Below are 18950 nucleotides of genomic sequence, written 5' to 3'. Positions count from 1 at the left end.
AGCCCAGCGTGTGGCACAGCCTGATGTGTGGCACAGCCCAGCGTGTGGCACAGCCCGGTGTGTGGCACAGCCCAGTGTGTGGCACAGCCCGGTGTGTGGCACAGCCTGATGTGTGGCACAGCCCAGCGCGTGGCACAGCCTGATGTGTGGCACAGCCCAGCGCGTGGCACAGCCTGATGTGTGGCACAGCCCAGCGCGTGGCACAGCCTGATGTGTGGCACAGCCCAGCACGTGGCACAGCCTGGTGTGTGGCACAGCCCAGCGTGTGGCACAGCCTGATGTGTGGCACAGCCCAGCGCGTAGCACAGCCCGGTGTGTGGCACAGCCCAGCGTGTGGCACAGCCCGGTGTGTGGCACAGCCCAGCGTGTGGCACAGCCCAATGTGTGGCACAGCCCAGCGTGTGGCACAGCCCGGTGTGTGGCACAGCCCAGTGCGTGGCACAGCCTGATGTGTGGCACAGCCCAGCGCGTGGCACAGCCTGATGTGTGGCACAGCCCAGCGCGTGGCACAGCCTGATGTGTGGCACAGCCCAGCCTGTGGCACAGCCTGATGTGTGGCACAGCCCAGCGTGTGGCACAGCCTGATGTGTGGCACAGCCCAGCCTGTGGCACAGCCTGATGTGTGGCACAGCCCAGCGCGTGGCACAGCCCGATGTGTGGCACAGCCCAGCGCGTGGCACAGCCCGGTGTGTGGCACAGCCCAGCACGTGGCACAGCCTGATGTATGGCACAGCCCAGCGCGTGGCACAGCCTGATGTGTGGCACAGCCCAGCGCGTGGCACAGCCTGATGTGTGGCACAGCCCAGCCTGTGGCACAGCCTGATGTGTGGCACAGCCCAGCGTGTGGCACAGCCTGATGTGTGGCACAGCCCAGCGCGTGGCACAGCCTGATGTGTGGCACAGCCCAGCGCGTGGCACAGCCTGATGTGTGGCACAGCCCAGCGTGTGGCACAGCCCAGCGCGTGGCACAGCCCGATGTGTGACACAGCCCAGCGCGTGGCACAGCCTGATGTGTGGCACAGCCCAGCGCATGGCACAGCCTGATGTGTGGCACAGCCCAGCGTGTGGCACAGCCCAGCGCGTGGCACAGCCTGATGTGTGGCACAGCCCAGCACGTGGCACAGCCCGATGTGTGGCACAGCCTGATGTGTGGCACAGCCCAGCGCGTGGCACAGCCCGATGTGTGGCACAGCCCAGCGCGTGGCACAGCCCGATGTGTGGCACAGCCTGATGTGTGGCACAGTCCAGCGCGTGGCACAGCCCGATGTGTGGCACAGCCCAGCGCGTGGCACAGCCTGATGTGTGGCACAGCCCAGCGCGTGGCACAGCCTGATGTGTGGCACAGCCCAGCGCGTGGCACAGCCTGATGTGTGGCACAGCCCAGCGTGTGGCACAGCCCAGCGCGTGGCACAGCCCGATGTGTGACACAGCCCAGCGCGTGGCACAGCCTGATGTGTGGCACAGCCCAGCGCATGGCACAGCCTGATGTGTGGCACAGCCCAGCGTGTGGCACAGCCCAGCGCGTGGCACAGCCTGATGTGTGGCACAGCCCAGCACGTGGCACAGCCCGATGTGTGGCACAGCCTGATGTGTGGCACAGCCCAGCGTGTGGCACAGCCCAGCGCGTGGCACAGCCTGATGTGTGGCACAGCCCAGCGCATGGCACAGCCTGATGTGTGGCACAGCCTGATGTGTGGCACAGTCCAGCGCGTGGCACAGCCCGATGTGTGGCACAGCCTGATGTGTGGCACAGCCCGATGTGTGGCACAGCCCAGCGCGTGGCACAGCCCGATGTGTGGCACAGCCCAGCGCGTGGCACAGCCCGATGTGTGGCACAGCCTGATGTGTGGCACAGCCCAGCGCGTGGCACAGCCCGATGTGTGGCACAGCCTGATGTGCGGAACAGCCCAGTGCCTGGCACAGACCGGTGTGTGGGAACCCTGGAAGAGCAGTACCACCCTCCCACCTTCATGGTACATCCCAAAGGTCCTGCTCACTTGGTACATCCCAACCCAACCTCCCTGAGGTTGGTACATCCAGCTCCCCCTGTACTACCTTTCCCGTGGTGCATTCCAACCCTCCCTATAAAAATGGTACATGCCAACTGTCACACCTCTGCCCTAACTGCACTTGGTACCTCCCACTATGATGCATCCCAACGGTCTCTGCTCTGGTATAGGGCCATGTGGTACGTTCCATGCTCCCCCAAGATGGTATCTCCCGTTTTACACACTTCCCATCCCCCTGCCCAATTAGGATTTCCTATCCCCCCCCCCCGTCCCTGGGTGCACGTGTGACATTCCATCTCCCCTGTTCCGTGGAGATGGTTCGGCTCGTCCGTCACTCGCCGCATTCATGTTGATTCCCCGTCGAGGATGGTACATCCCACCCCTCTGCCCTGGGTGAGCATGGTACATCCCATCCGCCCCGCTCTCTTTGGTACCCGCCTTGCAAGGCCCGGCTCCCCTCCCGCATGGTTTGTCCCACGTCCCCCCCGCCGATGGAATCTCCCAGCCCGCAGAATGGTACAACCCTCCCCCCGCGAATGGTACCGCCCGCCCTCCCCCCGCGCCTGGTTTCCGCGCGAAACAGTCTCCGGCCCCGGCTCCCGCCCGCGCCCCCGATGCCGGCCCGGGCCGCCCCCCCCCCGCGCCGCTGCCGCCCGAGCTGCGCCGGCGGTGAGTGACCCCCCCGCGAGCCCCCCCCGGGCCAACCCCCCCCCCCGCCAACCGCCCCCCCGCGAGCCCCCCCGCGAGCCCCCCCCCCCCGCCAACCGCCCCCCCGCGAGCCCCCCCCGGGCCAACCCCCCCCCGCCAACCGCCCCCCCGCGAGCCCCCCCCGCCAACCCGGGCCAACCCCCCCCCCGCCAACCGCCCCCCCGCGAGCCCCCCCCGCCAACCCGGGCCAACCCCCCCCCCCCCGCCAACCGCCCCCCCGCGAGCCCCCCCCGCCAACCAGGGCCAACCCCCCCCCGCCAACCGCCCCCCCGCGAACCCCCCCCGCCACCCCGGGCCAACCCCCCCCGGGCCCCCCCCCCCCCGACCGCCCCCCCCCCCCCCCCGGGCCCCAACCCCCCCCCCCCGGCCCCAACCGCCCCCCCCCCCGCCAACCGCCCCCCGGGCCAACCCCCCCGCGAGCCCCCCCCGCCAACCCGGGCCAACCCCCCCCCCGCCAACCGCCCCCCGGGCCAACCCCCCCGCGAGCCCCCCCGCCACCCGGGCCAACCCCCCCCCCCCCGCCCCGCCCCCCGCGAGCCCCCCCGCCACCCCGGGCCAACCCCCCCCCGGGCCCCACCGCCCCCCCCCGGGCCCCAACCGCCCCCCGGGCCAACCCCCCCCCGCCCCGCCAACCGCCCCCCCCCCCCGGGGCCAACCCCCCCCGCGTGCCCCCCCCCCCGCCCCGCCAACCGCCCCCCCCGGGCCCCAACCGCCCCCCCGTGCCAACCGCCCCCCCCGCGAGCCCCCCCCCGCCCCCCCAACCCCCCCCCCCCGGGCCAACCCCCCCCGCCAACCGCCCCCCCCCCCCGGGCCAACCCCCCCCCCGCGAGCCCCCCCCGCCCCGCCAACCGCCCCCCCCCGGGCCCCAACCGCCCCCCCGGGCCAACCCCCCCCCCGCCAACCGCCCCCCGCGAGCCCCAACCGCCCCCCCCCCGCCAACCGCCCCCCCCCCCCGCCAACCGCCCCCCCGGGCCAACCCCCCCCCCGCGAGCTCCCCCCGTGAGCCCCCCGCCAACCGCCCCCCCTTGAGCCCCCCCGCCAACCTCCCCCCCGCCAACCTCCCCCCGCGAGCCGCCCCCCGCCAACCGCCCCCCCGCGCCAACCACCCCCCCCCCCCGCTGCTGTCGCCCGAGCTGCGCTGGCGGTGAGTGACCCCCCCTCCAACCGCCCCCCCGGGCCAACCTCCCCACCCGAGGGTCCGCCCCCCGCCAACCGCCCCCCCCTCGCGAGCCCCCCGCCAACCGCCCCCCGTGAGTCCCCCCCGCAAGCCGCGACCCCCCCACCAGTTTCCCCCCCGCCAACCACGACCCCTCCTGTCCCCCTCCGCGACCCCTCCCGCCACCCTCCACGAGCCTGACAGTCCCCCCAAGAACCCCTCCCCCGTCCCTCGCCCTACCCCTGAGTTTTGGTCCTCCCAAGTCTGCAGCCTCCCCCACTTACCCCCGTGTGACCCTCGCACTTGCCCCCCCAGGCTCCCCGCTGCCAGCCCGTGAGGGTGACCCCGTCTGAGCCCCCGGCCCGCTGCTGCCCCCCTCATGGAGACCCCCGTCTGAGCTCCCTGTTGGGGTCCAGCCCCCCAGGCCGTGGGGCTCTGCTCTGCTGTAGATGGGCCGGGGGTTCACCCTGCTGGGGGCTGGTGCTCCCACGTCAGCCTCCTTCGGGGTGCGCCCTGCGGCCCCAGGGGTGAGCGTGGGGGGGATCCTTGGGAGTTATCGGACCCTGACCCCCCCCTTGTCCTGCCGCAAGCCCCAGAGCCAGTACGGGTGGGTCCAGGCAGGGGCTGCACCCCACCCCTGCGTGGCACGGGCTGCTTTGTCTTCCTCCCGCCTCGCTCGCAGCCGTTTAGGACAGGACGTGGAGGAGAGCCCCAGACCCGCTCAGAACACAGGGGCACGAGGCTTGGGGGCAGCAGTGGTTTGCCGTTTAGGACAGGACATGGAGGAGAGCCCCAGACCCGCTCAGAACACGGGTGCGAGGCTTGGGGGCAGCAGTGGTTTGCTGTTTAGGACAGGACGTGGAGGAGAGCCCCAGACCCGCTCAGAACACGGGCACGAGGCTTGGGGGCAGCAGTGGTTTGCCGTTTAGGACAGGACATGGAGGAGAGCCCCAGACCCGCTCAGAACACGGGTGCGAGGCTTGGGGGCAGCAGTGGTTTGCCGTTTAGGACAGGACGTGGAGGAGAGCCCCAGACCCGCTCAGAACACGGGCACGAGGCTTGGGGGCAGCAGTGGTTTGCCGTTTAGGACAGGACATGGAGGAGAGCCCCAGACCCGCTCAGAACACGGGTGCGAGGCTTGGGGGCAGCAGTGGTTTGCCGTTTAGGACAGGACGTGGAGGAGAGCCCCAGACCCGCTCAGAACACGGGCACGAGGCTTGGGGGCAGCAGTGGTTTGCCGTTTAGGACAGGACATGGAGGAGAGCCCCAGACCCGCTCAGAACACGGGTGCGAGGCTTGGGGGCAGCAGTGGTTTGCCGTTTAGGACAGGACGTGGAGGAGAGCCCCAGACCCGCTCAGAACACGGGCACGAGGCTTGGGGGCAGCAGTGGTTTGCTGTTTAGGACAGGACGTGGAGGAGAGCCCCAGACCCGCTCAGAACACGGGTGCGAGGCTTGGGGGCAGCAGTGGTTTGCTGTTTAGGACAGGACGTGGAGGAGAGCCCCAGACCCGCTCAGAACACAGGGGCGCGAGGCTTGGGGGCAGCAGTGGTTTGCTGTTTAGGACAGGACGTGGAGGAGAGCCCCAGACCCGCTCAGAACACAGGGGCACGAGGCTTGGGGGCAGCAGTGGTTTGCTGTTTAGGACAGGACGTGGAGGAGAGCCCCAGACCCGCTCAGAACACGGGCACGAGGCTTGGGGGCAGCAGTGGTTTGCCGTTTAGGACAGGACGTGGAGGAGAGCCCCAGACCCGCTCAGAACACAGGGGCACGAGGCTTGGGGGCAGCAGTGGTTTGCCGTTTAGGACAGGACGTGGAGGAGAGCCCCAGACCCGCTCAGAACACAGGGGCGCGAGGCTTGGGGGCAGCAGTGGTTTGCTGTTTAGGACAGGACGTGGAGGAGAGCCCCAGAGCCGCTCAGAACACAGGGGCACGAGGCTTGGGGGCAGCAGTGGTTTGCCGTTTAGGACAGGACGTGGAGGAGAGCCCCAGACCCGCTCAGAACACGGGCACGAGGCTTGGGGGCAGCAGTGGTTTGCTGTTTAGGACAGGACGTGGAGGAGAGCCCCAGACCCGCTCAGAACGCAGGGAGCACGTGGTTTGCGGATCACCCATCCTGCAAACAAAGTGTGGGGGGCTGGGCAGGACCACCCCGTCCTGGTTGAAGGTACCTGCGGGCAGCCTGAGGCTTTCTGGTGCTGTGGCCATGCTCCCTAAGAAAGCGAAGCCTCCTGCCACTCTGCCATTAACTGTCCTCACTCCCGGGCATCTGCCTTTGTCTTGGCCCAAGCCTGATTCAGCCGGGGTCGGGCAGCTCTGATCTATGGGCAGCCCCTTGGCGCCAGGAAAGTGTTTCCTGTTGGCTGTTCAGCACAGCGGGGTAGACGTCTGCTGGCTCTCGTGGTCAAAGCTCTTTCTCTCGCCTGGACCGTTGGGGTTAGGCGAGGGAACCCAAGGACAGTCCAGAGAGCTTCCCGCTCCAGCCACAGCCCCACAGAAAAGCAGGCCTGCGCCCTACTGCTTTGGAAGTGCAGCGTGCTACTTCCGGAGACGAGAGACTTTGTTTTCCCAGGAGGCAGGGTATGCGCCGCCCAGCCCCCTTCGGCTCTGGGGCTGGCACAAAGTGGAGGCCGCTTTGTGTAAATAAATAAAGAAATGAATTCTCGTGTTCCTGGTCAGATCCTCTAATTCTCCTGGGATCTCTTGAGTCTGCTTCTCCCGTCACCCTCTCGGGCCCCTGTCCTGCCGTCCGATCCACCCCTGCTCTGGTGCGGATCTGGCTGCAGAACGTGCATGGGCGGGGGGGGGGGCAGTACAGTGCTCTAGTTCGCACACCAGGCCAGGCGGGTGCAGTTCACCGGGTGGCTGCAGAAGCGGGACTCTGTTTCCTCCTTAACGTCACATGAAACTGCTTGTGGCCCAGCCTCCCGTAACTCCCGTGTTTCCCTCTGCCCGGGGGGGTTGTGTATGGCGCATGGCATACGGGCACTTCCTGTGAGAACCCCCAGCCAGGCGGCTGCTGCCTCCCCCTTGGTACGTTTTTGCGGTGCTGCGTGCATCTGTGGACCCTGGCCTTGTGCTCGGCCGGCCGAGCTAGGTGCACTCAGTGACTTGTTCCGGCTGCCTCTTCCGGTGAAGGGTTGGCTGCCCAGAGCTGCCGTGCCCTGCAGAACCCTCCCTTCTCTCGGGAGTCGGGGCACTTTTGAAGTGTTGGCAGCCAGGGAGTGGAGGTGTTGGTGTTGGGCCCTTAGCTGGACGGGTGATTGGTAGACAGCCTGGAGCGCCTTTTGTTTCCCTACGGTGCAAATGGGCTGGTCCCCCCCAGCTAAGGAAGCAAGCGGGAGCCGCACTGGTTGCTCTTTCCCTACTGTTCAGAGAAGCTGCTGGAAGAATTGGGGCTGATAACGTATGGGGGGGGGGGTGAACGGCTTTGATTCCTGGCCCTGCTGCTTAGCCTGGCGACTGCAAAGCCGCTGTGCGGATGAGGCCGTTCACTTGCGTTCTGCTGTGGGGGGCGCGCGGTGGGCGCAAGAGCCAGCTGGCTTCCCAGCCCTTAGCGGCAGAGCTTGCTGCTTAAGCCATTGCGCGGGCCCGGGGGTACGCAGGTGGGGCCGCGGTTACTCATGGGCTCGTAACAGCCCTGCCATGTAGAGCAGGCGCTGTGTGTGGGGTGTGCGGAGGATCTGGGGTTGCCAGGGAGCCAGGTTGTGTGCGGTGTCGGTGGGCGCAGGGTCGGTGTGCGGTGTGGGACCCAGCCGCGCCATGTGTCTGGACCCGGGAGCAAGCGCTGCGCGTCTGAGCTCAGAGCCTTGTGGCTGAACACGCGCCCTCCAGGTAACCGGGGAGAGGCCCTTGGCAAGCTCTGGGAAGCTTCCCGGGAGAGAGGCTGGGGCACCGTGCGGCTCCCTGGGGTAGCGGCCCCTCGCGGGCACGTTCTCGCATGTCCCTGTGCCAGCAGCCAGCCAAGTGGGCGAGGTTTGCGTGTCCTGCCAGGCCCGTGTGCTCCCCTCCCGGAAGTGGCCTTCCCCTCCTTCTGGCTGTTGGCTCCTGTCTGGGCAGGGACCTGGTGTCTGCGTGTCAGTCCTGCTGAACTCTGAGGGTGCCTGGAATGACTCACCAGCTTAACTCTTAGTCTGTGGAAGGGCAGCCAGAGGCATTGCCCCGGTAGGGGGAGACAGGAGAGTGGGGGCTTGGTCCCCGAGTCATGACTGCAAAGTGCTGGCTGGGCAAGGTGCCGGGGGCCAGTTGCCAGGCTTTGTGTGCCCGATCTCTCCAGGCTCTTCCCCGACCTGCCTCGCCGAGGCAGCGCTCCTGCGGGGTGCCTGGGGCGCTCTCTTCTGGAATCCTTGGCTTCCGGGGCTTGTGGAGCCCTGGGCAGAGTCACCACAGGGTCATTTTCACAGCGTTGGCACAGCCGTGCAAACAGGCCCTCTGCCGCAGCCTTCCCTCCAGTGTCTGGCGCGAGGGCTCTCCCAGTGGCTGAGGCGCACCCCCCGCCCCCAGAGAGTCCCCTCCTCGGCAAGGAGAGGGGCTTGTGTTGGGGGGAAGCGCCCAAGCCCCTTTCCCTGGTCTCGGGGGCAGCGCAGGACTCGAGCCGGGAGTTTCGCTGGTGCCCAGGGCTGGGATCGTGCTGCCGGAGGCTCGCTTCCTTTGCGGGGGCAGCGTTCCCAGAGCCCTGGGCTCCCGGCTCGCTTTGAAAAGGGCACTTGGGCGCTGAAGTCGCGTCACTGCTTTTGAAACTGTCCCCAGGCTGGTATCGGCCGAGCTCGCCCTTCCCCTCCGCTAGGGGCCTTTCCTGCTGCAGGCCCTGGGCACGCCCTCCCTCCTCTTCCGAGTTGGGGCTGCAGAGGAATAGCCCCCGGACCCCGCGGCATGGCCAGGGGCAGCAGCGCTGACAAGCCACGCTTCTCTTGCAGGCTCCAGGATTTGGAGAAGGATGAAGAGGGGCTGAGTGAGAAGGTGAGGTTCTCTCTGCTGGCGGCGCGGGGCGTTCCAGAGACCCCCACTCCTATGGGTGGGCGTGGGCTGTAGCTGGTTAAAGGGGCCATCGGGCTGCCCGCGCACAACTGGCAGCGCTCCAGGCAGCGGGTCTTTCACACGGCGCTTCCCTCCCCCTGCATGTGCCTGTCTGACTCTGCTGGGCCGGCCTGCGGCAGCGGCTGCCGGGGGCTTGAGCGGCTTTCTGAGCTGTCTCCTGCATACTTGGCCCAAGAGTCACGTCCGTTCTGACGTCTGGCTTAGAGCCGTGATTCGCTGGGGGGCAGGGCGGCTTTGGGAGCTCAGTGGCACTGTCCGGATTACAGGAGCACCCGGGGCCCTTTGTGCCTGGTGCTGCTCAGACATAGTGAGCGAGGGTCTCTGCCCTGGGCACAGCTGGGGCTCGGCTGGACCCAGAGACCAGGGCTGTAAAGGGGTAGCCGGGTGCCCAGGAGGCTCTGCCCTGCCAGCATGCTTACTGGGGCATCCTGCCTGTGGGGTGCCAGTCCAACATGTAGCTTCACCTCTGTACCTGAGACCAGGGGCCTGTGTCACGGCTCAGAGCTGGGGCCGGAGCCTGGGTGAGGCCAGAGTTCGGGACCAGGGTCAGTGTTTGGGCTCCGAGCTGGGGGCATGGCTGGCATTAGCCCAAGTACCAAAGCTGGACTGGGACTGGAGTCCGGGTTCAGTGGCGGAAGCCAGGAGTCCAGGAGAGAGTCAGTCACAAGGCAGCTCTGTCGCCACGGCTGGGCGGGGGCGGCTTTGCTGCATGGCTGCTTCCTGGAACTGCACCTGGACCTGTCGGGGCCGCGAGAGACGCTGCCATCCTGGCCTGCCTGCGGCCTCCATCTCTGCAGGGCCGGGGCTGCTGCCTGGCGGCGCGGGGCCTCCCTGCGTCTAGCCCAGCGTTTCTCACCCCGCGGTACGAGGCCCCTCGGGGACGGGAGAGAAGTCTGGGGGGCTCGTAACACGACTGACGTGGAGAAAACTGAGTGTTTGGTTTAAGTTTTTCAGCGTTTTATTCTTTTTGTACTTTTTACACCCAAAACTGTCATCGCCCGCCCGGCTGCGCTTAGGGTGGTTAAACAAATGGGTTGCAATAGTAGAAAACCCGCAGGTCCTGGGGGTGTTTCTCGTTTGTTTCGGAAGAAGGGTGCTTCCGAAAGGTGGAGAAACCCTGGCCTGGTCCCATCCCTGCACAGCGCCGTAGAGACAGACGAGGTCTGGGCGGGAAGGGACCCATCCCAGCGGGTCGGCGGCGGGGCCAGGTGCCCTGCCCTGTGCTCCTGACAGCCTGCCCCAGGCCCCGTGGCGGGGACGCTGGCCGGAGGGAAGTGGCCCGGGAGGCGAACGCTGCAGGCGTGTTTCACAGAGAGCCTCTCGCGCACCTGGCCCTGCGCCTGCGCTGAGGTCGCAGGCCCGTGTTGTGCGATCTGCTGGCACGTTGCGCGCGGGCTTCCCGCCAGAGCCACGAGTCTGGAAACAACCTGCCCCCGGGCGAGATGCTGCTGGCGGCTCCCAGGAGGCTGGGACGAGGGGGGACTCGAAAGGCAGAGAATGGGCTGGGTGATTCCCCCCGCGGTGAGGGGGTCGCAGCCACGAGCACTGAGCAGTAGTGTATCGTGCTGGGGTGAGCCAGGCTTGGACCTCTCCCTGCTGGGGTCAGGGGGCAGCGCCACGCCCCAGCCCAGCCCAGCCCCCCGTCTTCCCACCCAGCGGAGGTGGGTAGCGGGGCCCTGCTCCGGCCCGGCCCGCTCTGAAATAGCGCGGCCGCAGCTGGCACCTTGGCTGCCCCAGGAGGGGTGTGCGGTGGGGGCACCAGTCGCAGGCGCCCGGCCTCTAAGGCGCGGCTCCGTGTCCCCTCAGGAGTGCGTGAAGGAGAAGCTGAGTCTGGTCCATGGCTTCCTGCAAGCAGATGCACAGAATCAGCTGAGCGACCTCGAGACCAAGCTGCGCAGGGAGGAGCTGTCGGAGGTGGGGCACGGAGCGCGGCTTCGCCCGCGTGGGCGGGGGCCAGGGGCCGGGCGCTCGCGGTTCCTGCCTGGGGCCCGGCTCAGAGTCCCGACCTCGTTGGCTTGGAAGTGGCCCCAGGTGGACCTGCTGCCTGGGCAAGTGCAGGCAGCCGGGAACGCCTAGGAGGGCGAAGTGGTAACTGGCCTCGCTCCGCAGGAGGGGTACCTGGCCAGGGTGAAAGCCTTGCTCAGCCAAGAGCTGTCCGTGGAGAATGGCGACGCCAACGGGTGCTCCGAGAACGGCGCCCAGGGGAGCGACGAGGACTCAGGGCGAGCGAGCCGCGACGGGGGGGAGGACAGCGCTATGGAGACGGAGGAGACGGCGGCCGCGTCCTCGTCAGCACTGGCAGCGGCGTCAAAAACCCGCAAGCCCAGGAGGAGCAAGTCCAACGGTGAGAATCAAAGGAAGGAGCTGGCCTTGGCTGTCTGGGGGCCTGGCAGGGCCTGTGGGGCGTGGAGGGCCCTGGCTGGGGCGGGGCGGGGCCTGTGGGGCGTGGAGGGCCCTGGCTGGGGCGGGGCGGGGCCTGTGGGGCGTGGAGGGCCCTGGCTGGGGTGGGGCGGGGCCTGTGGGGTGTGGAGGGCCCTGGCTGGGGCGGGGCGGGGCCTGTGGGGTGTGGAGGGCCCTGGCTGGGGCGGGGCGGGGCCTGTGGGGTGTGGAGGGCCCTGGCTGGGGCGGGGCGGGGCCTGTGGGGTGTGGAGGGCCCTGGCTGGGGCGGGGCGGGGCCTGTGGGGCGTGGAGGGCCCTGGCTGGGGCGGGGCGGGGCCTGTGGGGCGTGGAGGGCCCTGGCTGGGGCGGGGCGGGGCCTGTGGGGCGTGGAGCGGCCCTGGCTGGGGCGGGGCTGCTCCGCACCCAGTGTTCCCCGCTTCACGGGACGGGCTCCCCGTGTACCTCGGGTGGGGGCTGGGCTGGGCGCAGCAAACTCCTGTTGGTGGCTGCGTCAAGGTGTGCGAGCGCCGCGCCACGTGGGGTCGGATTTCTCCGTGGCGGCCGCCGCACCCTCCCCGTTTGCTATTCCCAGCCTGGTGGAGTGTCGCGCTCTGCGGCCGGAGTCCCCCTGCCCCGTGCTGCTCGGTTCTCTACCCTCCGTCCCGCTCAACGCAGCTGGAACCTCTGGGGCAGGAGCGTTGGCAGCAGAGGGCTGCTCCGCCCCAGGCACTGGGGCCGTCTGGGGAGTGGGAGGAGGGCAGGGGCAGCGCCGGGAGGCCAGCGGCACGGCCTCTTTTCTCACCTCGGCTCGAGCGCTGGGCCACGGTCTCAGCTGTGCCGTGCCGGGAGGGTTCTCGGGGGCTGGGAGGAGCCGGCGTCTGCCTCGTTCCCAGAGTAGGGGCGGACTGGGCAGGGCTGGAGTGCACTGCCCCGTGGCCGGTCTTTCCCTCCTGGGGCCGGGGAGCACAGCGAGAGCTCAGAGCCCCAGTGTTCCTAGTCTGCGTGGGAGCGGAGTGGCAGGGAGCGCAGCGGCGGGTCCGACCATGCGCTGGAGCGGGGGGGGCTCGGCTCTCCGGCGGGGTTAATGTGCTGGGGAGATGCGGGGCGCACGACAGCGCCTCTCCCTGCAGAGTCACGAGTGCTGGCTTTCTCCCCACAGGGTCCCCCGCCAGTTCGAGGGTCACGCGCAGCTCCGGCAGGCAGCCCACCATCCTGGCGCTCTTTGCCAAAGGGTCAGTACGTCCCGCAGCCCTGCGCGGTCGGGCCGCCCAAGCCACTCCGAGGTGGAGACGCGGTTCCTTGGTTGCCTGCGGCCCTGGCCCGTGGCTGGGGCGCTGGTAATGCCATATAACCGGGGCTCGACAAATCACCGAATCTACTCACCCCGGGCGAGTAGACTTCGGCCGGTTGCCCCGTTCACCGGCGGCGTGCGCGTGTGCAATGCGGGTCGTGCGCGTGCGCAGTACAGGGCTGGCGAGTAGGTTTCACTGCCGTTTGTCAAGCCGTGCATATAACACACACATTAGCTTGCTTGACGTAGTTACACTTATTAGGGCGGGAAGTCAGCTGATCTCTGTGAGGTTGGGAGTGGGCTAGCGGGCGGGTCGCTGTCCCGACTCTGCCACAGGCTTGCCTTGTGACCGTGGCAAAGTCACTTCCCCCACCCCTTGTCTGTTTAGAGGGTGAGTGTCTCCTGTATTTGTATATGGGACCCTGACTCTGGGTGCTGCTCAGACGTGACTAGTAAAAGCAAGGGGTAGTGGGTGAGAACCGCTTAGCTGGTTCTGCGACCAGTTTGGGAACAGTAGCTGCTGCTGTTGGCAGGGCTTGGGCAGCCCATTAAAGTTGCTTTCACAGACTTCAGGGGACTCTGCTGGTTTGGTCTGTTCCTCTGTCACCGCCCCTGGAAAGCAGTTTGTTCCTTCCAAAGACCTGATCTCTGTTGGGTTTCTCCTTTACCCCTGCAGCTCCAACAAACGCAAATCAGATGAGGTGAACGGAGAAGTGAAGCAGGAAACGAATTCGGAAAAGGAGGAGGAGGAGCTGGAAGAGAAGGTACGCCTGGCCCGGGTTAGGAAACCAATTCTCTGACATCTCCTTAGGCTGGTCGGGCGTGTTATTTCTGCTGCCTCATTTGTAAAGCCATTGAGTTCTTACACGCATTTCTTTGTTTCCCCTTCCTCCCTTCAAGGAGCATGACGAAAAAAGAATGAAAATTGAAACCAAAGAAGGGTAAGAGTGGCTGATACGTTTCTAAACCAGGTGTCTGAATGTTCTGGCTTGTGTGGGCCTGGACCAGATGACCTCTCGAGCTCCCTTCCAGTCCCACAATTGTGTGCGCATGTGTGGGTGTGTCTGTCTGTCTTTGCAGAAATCTGTCAGTTGTGGCAAATTGGAGCCGAGTTTCCTTGAGTTTCTGTGTCGGCCCTCACCCTAACCCTGGCGAGGCAGAGAGAGTGCTCAGGAATTGGAAGCTATTTAGCATCTGCAAGAAAAATGTTACTCTGGGAACTTACTGATTCCTAAAGCTTCGGCATGTTACCCCCACAAATGTCTCTCTCCCTTCCACACTGTAGGGACACACCTTTCCCAGTTCCCAGGCTCAAGGTGCAGCCCCATTAATTTATACACCCACCCGTACCCAATTCTTAGGGCTCAGGATGTAACAATAGGCGGGTTGGCAGGATCTTTCGCCAGTGAGAGAGCCTCCCACAGTAATGTCCTTCTCCTCTATTGATTGACCATTCCCAAACAAGCAAAATGTGCATGCTAAGCACACGGTCAGCTCAGCAATCCTGATACAAGCCGGCAGATTTCCCCTGTTGGCCAGGCAATATCAGTCTCTCTGGTCTCAGTCTGTGTCTCGGAGCTGAGTTGTTCTTTTCCAGGTCTTCCCCCCTCCTCCTGGTCCTCTTCCAGCCTTTTCTTCCTTCTCTTTTTCCTGATGATCTTCCTCTTCTCCTTCTTGAACCCCAGTTTATATAATGAAACCTGAGTCTTGCTTAGCTAGACCGTAACCAATTATTTTAATATTTTACAAACCAATCCTAACATAATGACCCACCACCTTAATTGATTTACACCTAGCAAAATTAATTAATACGGCAGACAGAAACAGTTACAAACCAGACCGAGATCACACAGTCAAACAACAGGCAAGTGTAGTGACGATGCTCATAGGATGAAGACTCCAACATCCGCTATTGAGAAGCAGCTTCTTGCCAGACAGCTTTACCCATCTTGAGATCTGTCTCTTTATCTGGTGCGAGTGGGGAGCGATCAGGGCAAAGTCCCTCCTCACAGCCTGGGGTGACACTTTTGAATACAATTTAGATGGGACTGTGAAAGTGAGACTCCAGGCCTTACAGTGCTGGCTGCTGCCCTTCAGTCTGGCTGCAGAAGGCGGCTTTGGTTCAGGCCTAACACAGGCCCTTCCACCATGGCTACAGAAAAGCCAGATTGTTACAGGCATAGATGAGAAAGTAGAAGAGCGAGGGATTAGCATTGTCCCAGCAGTACAGCCCACGCCCCTGGCGTGAGTGCGAGGTCCTGGTGCAGCTTTTCTCATGGGGACTTAGGCTGGTCGGCGCTTGGAACGCCCGTGTGGACGGTCTGGTCCCAGAGGAGGAGTGCCTTTTCCCCGCTTCGTCTGCCTCCAAAGTGGGCTTAAGCTAAACCAGCAAAAGGGAGTCAGAGCTTCCACAGGAAGAGCTATGCTGCTTGAATCCAGAGCCTCCCAAGTACTGGGGTAACGCCTGGTGTAGCTGCAGCCACACCAGGGTCCATCCTGGCGTGACCTGGTGGTTCCAGACACGCTGCTCCCGTATCGTACCAGTGGGGAGCAGGCGTGTTGAGAGAGGCCCCAAGTCACTTGGGTGCTTTGGAAAGTTTTACGTTCCCAGAGCTGGGCACGTGGCTCCCTTTACCTGCTTGGGACAGCCCCGCAGGAAAGCCCGGTGAGATGCACAGGTGGTAAACCCTGACCATACCTCGTCCCCACGCGACACCCTCCCAGCCAACGCCGGCAGCCATGTGAGAATGGGCGGGGCAGGGCGAACGGGAGGACGACCGAGTTCTGCTTACTGGGTCGAGGGTTGGCGTGCTGGGGTGTGTGGGCACCGTGACGGTGCGTTGGCTTTGCGGGGCGTCGGCAGTGAAATGTTTGCTTGTATTCGGGGGTCTCAAACAGTTGAGTGCCGTGTGGGTGGCGGAATAGCCTGTCACCTATACCTTCCTTCCTTGTGTTCATTCCTCATCCTTGTGTGTTGTGCCCAGGCCGGAGATAAAAGATGAAGCTACTCCAATTAAGACAGCGCCGCCTGCCAAAGTGAGTGGTTTGTCCTCTTCTCGTCAGAGCTCGAGCCCTCAAATCCGGATTAGTCAGCTAACCGGCTACATGTTAGGTTCACCTAACCTTTCCCCGACTAAGCAGGGTCCAGAGGACCGGTCCAGCCCGCAGGGCTTGCACTGCGGAGGCCAGCCCCGGCCGTGTGGGATGGGCTCCCGCGGGCTGCACTGGGGGAAGCGGTTAACTCTTCCCCAGGAATTATCAAGTTCTGCTGCCAGCTTCTGGAGCACGTGGGAGTAAGGGCATTAAAAGGCGGAGCGCTGGCTAATCGCGTGGTCTGCATGATTAGTTAGGGGAAGGGGCTCTGTCCTGGCTCATGCCGGGTGCAGGCGCTGCCCCCGCTGTGGCTCTGCAGTTAAATGTAGCAGGAGCCAAGTGCGCAGGCGGCCCGGCACCTAAACTGCAGAGCTGCAGCGGGGGCAGCTCCCGGAGCCAGCGTGCACTGGGACTGAGCAGTCCTGGCTGGTGCCAGCAGTGGGATCCCTGTGGCCCTGCCCCCCTCCTTGTGCACCGTGGAGACAAGGCAGCAAGCGGGGAGTGAGTAGTCGAGCACTAGGGTTGACACACAAATCCCAGACATGGCGGGGGAGAGAAATTGGTTGAGGGGAAAAAAATAAACGGGGGCCATAGTTGTTGAGTGGGGGGGGGGGTGTCACTGTGCCTTTAAATCCACCCGCTCCCCTCGCCCTCACCAGACGCGGCAGGGGAGGAATGTCCCCACCGGCCTTCTGTCCGAGGAAAAACAGAAAATACCAGGCATTTTGCATGTCCCGTGTCTTCTGTCTCTTTTAACGGACGGGGCCCCGAGTATTGGAGTGTCCGGGTGAGAACCGGACACCTGGCCACCCTGTCGAGTACTCCAGGAGTTGCTTACGTCCCTAGTCGAGAAAGCAGGCTGCAGCGTGGATGTGGTCGCAGCTCTGATCTTTCAGTGCCATGTCAACGGCCCAGGGAGCCGAACACGGCGCCTGTGGGTGCAGCGAGTCCTTGTGCCACACCTGGCCAGGGCAGAGGAGGGCCAGGTACTGGTCGTAGGCAGTGTGAGCCTCTGGTGACTCTTCCTGCTCCACGTTCCTGGCGGATTCAGGACCGGCCGTGGGCGGGGGTCTTTCGGTGATGGTGCCGGAGGGCTGAGGCTGGCGGCTGGCAGAGCAGTTAACGGGCAGGTCTCCTGATGTGTCTTGCAGACCACTCCTCCCAAGTGCGTCGAGTGCCGGCAGTACCTGGACGACCCTGACCTCAAGTTCTTCCAGGGGGATCCCGACAACGCGGTAAGCAGCTTGGTGGCGGGCTTCGGAGAGGCGGCCGTGCCGCTGGGCACAAAGGCCCAATGTCTTACCCTCCCTCCCCCCGTCCCCCTCAGCTGGAGGAGCCAGAGATGCTGACGGACGAGCGCTTGTCCATTTTCGACGCCAACGAAGACGGGTTTGAAAGTTACGAGGATTTGCCCCAGCACAAAGTGACCTCCTTCAGGTAGGGGCTGTGGGGCCGGGCGGGCTTCTTGCACTGCGGCGCCAACAGTCGTTTGGCAGCGCGGGGCGGATCGGGGGGGTCGCTTTCTCCTGCATGGCATGGGGAGACGTGGGTCTAGCCGCAAGACGGCTTCCCCGCACAGGCAGCCTGGTGTCGGCTCCTGGGCATGCGCGCCGCACGCAGGGCGCCGAGCCGCTGCCACGGGAACAGCGCCTGTCTGCTCTTTGCAGCGTCTACGACAAAAAGGGCCATTTGTGCCCCTTCGACACGGGGCTCGTTGAGAGGAACATCGAGCTGTACTTCAGCGGCACCGTGAAGCCCATCTACGACGACAACCCGTGTCTGGATGGTAAGTGTCTGGGCGCAGAGCTAGGCAGCCCAGGGGCCTGGGGAACGCAGCCTGTGGCAGTGCGGGGACGCCCTCCTCTCCGCTGATGTGGGAACAGTCTTAGGAGTGGGGGTGCTGACATGTCCCCCCCCCCCCCCCCCACGCACACAGAGCCCTGGTTGTGGGGCAGGCAGCGGATTCCAGCCCCTCCCCGGTGTGCAGGACTGGCAGCCGGGACCCCAGAGCCAGCAGGAGAGGCCAGGCTGCCGGGTTCCAGGGGTGCAGCCCCCCCCGTTCCTGCTGGGGAGTCCCTTGTGAAGTTGTTCTGCCGGGGCTCTGTCCCGCGGGGGGGGGGACCTCACGTGCTCCGGGTCGGCGGCCTGGTAAGGGCCAAGCGTTTCCAGAGCAGTTGTGAGGGCCTGGTTCTCCCGGGGCCTGTGGGGCGTGCGCCCCCCTTCCCCCTGCCAGCCGGACTCCCATGGTGAGAGCCTGTGTACGTCCCCCTCAGGTGGCGTTAGAGCCAAGAAGCTGGGTCCCATCAACGCTTGGTGGATCACTGGCTTCGATGGAGGAGAGCGAGCCCTGATTGGCTTCACTACGGGTAGGTGGGCTAAGCGGGGGTCTGACCCGTGAGGGCCACAGCGGCGAGCTGCTGGGGGGTGGAGTCAGCAACGGCCGGGTCGGCGGCTGAGGCTGGGAGCGTCGCCCCTCCTCCGAAGGGCTGATTTCCTCGGGGGTACGCGGCTGCCCCGGGCCAGCTCTGGGAGGGGTTGACTGGCTGGCGCAGGCGGGTGGATGGGCACGGATGGAACGGGCATGTTGCCAGCCCCGGCCGGGGCGCGACGCAGCGGGCGGATAACCGCTTCAACACGCAGCCTAACCCGTCGCCCTTTAGCGGGCAGGGTGACGCTATCTGAGCTAAGCCTCTTGACGGGTGTCGATGCCGGGCCCGCAAGCAGGACTCTGTCCCCAAGGCTCCTTTATGCTTTGCCCGCTGCACCCGCCGTAGCGTGTTTGGGCCTTTTGGCTGCTCCCCGCCGCGCTCGGCAGGGCCCTGGCAGTCACGGTCTCTGGCCGTCTCCCGCTTCAGCCTTCGCGGATTACATCCTCATGGAGCCCAGCGAGGAGTACGCCCCCACCTTCGCGCTGATGCAGGAGAAAATCTACATGAGTAAAATCGTTGTGGAATTCCTGCAGAACAACCCACACGTCAGCTATGAGGATTTGCTGAACAAGATCGAGGTGAGACCTCGGGCACGGCCACTCACGCCTAGGGGCCTCCCGCTGGGCGCCGGGGCGGTGCCAGTGTCGGTGGGAGGGGAGAGCCCTGGTCCCAGGACAGCCCCCAGCCTGGCAGCGTCTGTGCCTTCGCTGCTTCCTCTCCGGACGAGATGGCGGCCCCTTCCCCTCGAAGGGGGGCAGGTGGGAGGTAGGAAGATGGCCTGCGTGCTTGGACTCGTGAGCGGGGGAGTCCTGCCTCTGCTGGGCCGTACGGCGAGGGCGACGCGCTGCA

The 18950-nt window shown here is 65.5% G+C and overlaps 1 protein-coding gene across 1 annotated transcript in view; it reads left to right on the top strand.

Annotated features, from left to right (window-relative positions):
- Positions 1-2375: 2375 nt before the first annotated feature.
- Positions 2376-18950, top strand: part of DNMT1 (DNA methyltransferase 1) — a 29715-nt gene continuing 13140 nt past the window's right edge. Inside the window, exons 1-14 of the mRNA XM_089774861.1 lie at positions 2376-2402; positions 2515-2678; positions 8789-8831; positions 10716-10823; positions 11019-11253; positions 12448-12520; positions 13256-13343; positions 13480-13520; positions 15564-15615; positions 16824-16907; positions 17000-17109; positions 17340-17458; positions 17946-18038; positions 18528-18679. Of these exons, the coding sequence (XP_089630987.1) occupies positions 2376-2402; positions 2515-2678; positions 8789-8831; positions 10716-10823; positions 11019-11253; positions 12448-12520; positions 13256-13343; positions 13480-13520; positions 15564-15615; positions 16824-16907; positions 17000-17109; positions 17340-17458; positions 17946-18038; positions 18528-18679 (1389 nt within the window). The remainder of the gene's footprint in view (positions 2403-2514; positions 2679-8788; positions 8832-10715; positions 10824-11018; positions 11254-12447; positions 12521-13255; positions 13344-13479; positions 13521-15563; positions 15616-16823; positions 16908-16999; positions 17110-17339; positions 17459-17945; positions 18039-18527; positions 18680-18950) is intronic.

This window comes from Pelodiscus sinensis, chromosome 31 (genome assembly GCF_052426305.1).
Source record: "Pelodiscus sinensis isolate ZL-2025 chromosome 31, ASM5242630v1, whole genome shotgun sequence".
NCBI lineage: Eukaryota > Metazoa > Chordata > Testudines > Trionychidae > Pelodiscus > Pelodiscus sinensis.
This window is presented reverse-complemented; position numbering and strand designations above follow the sequence as displayed.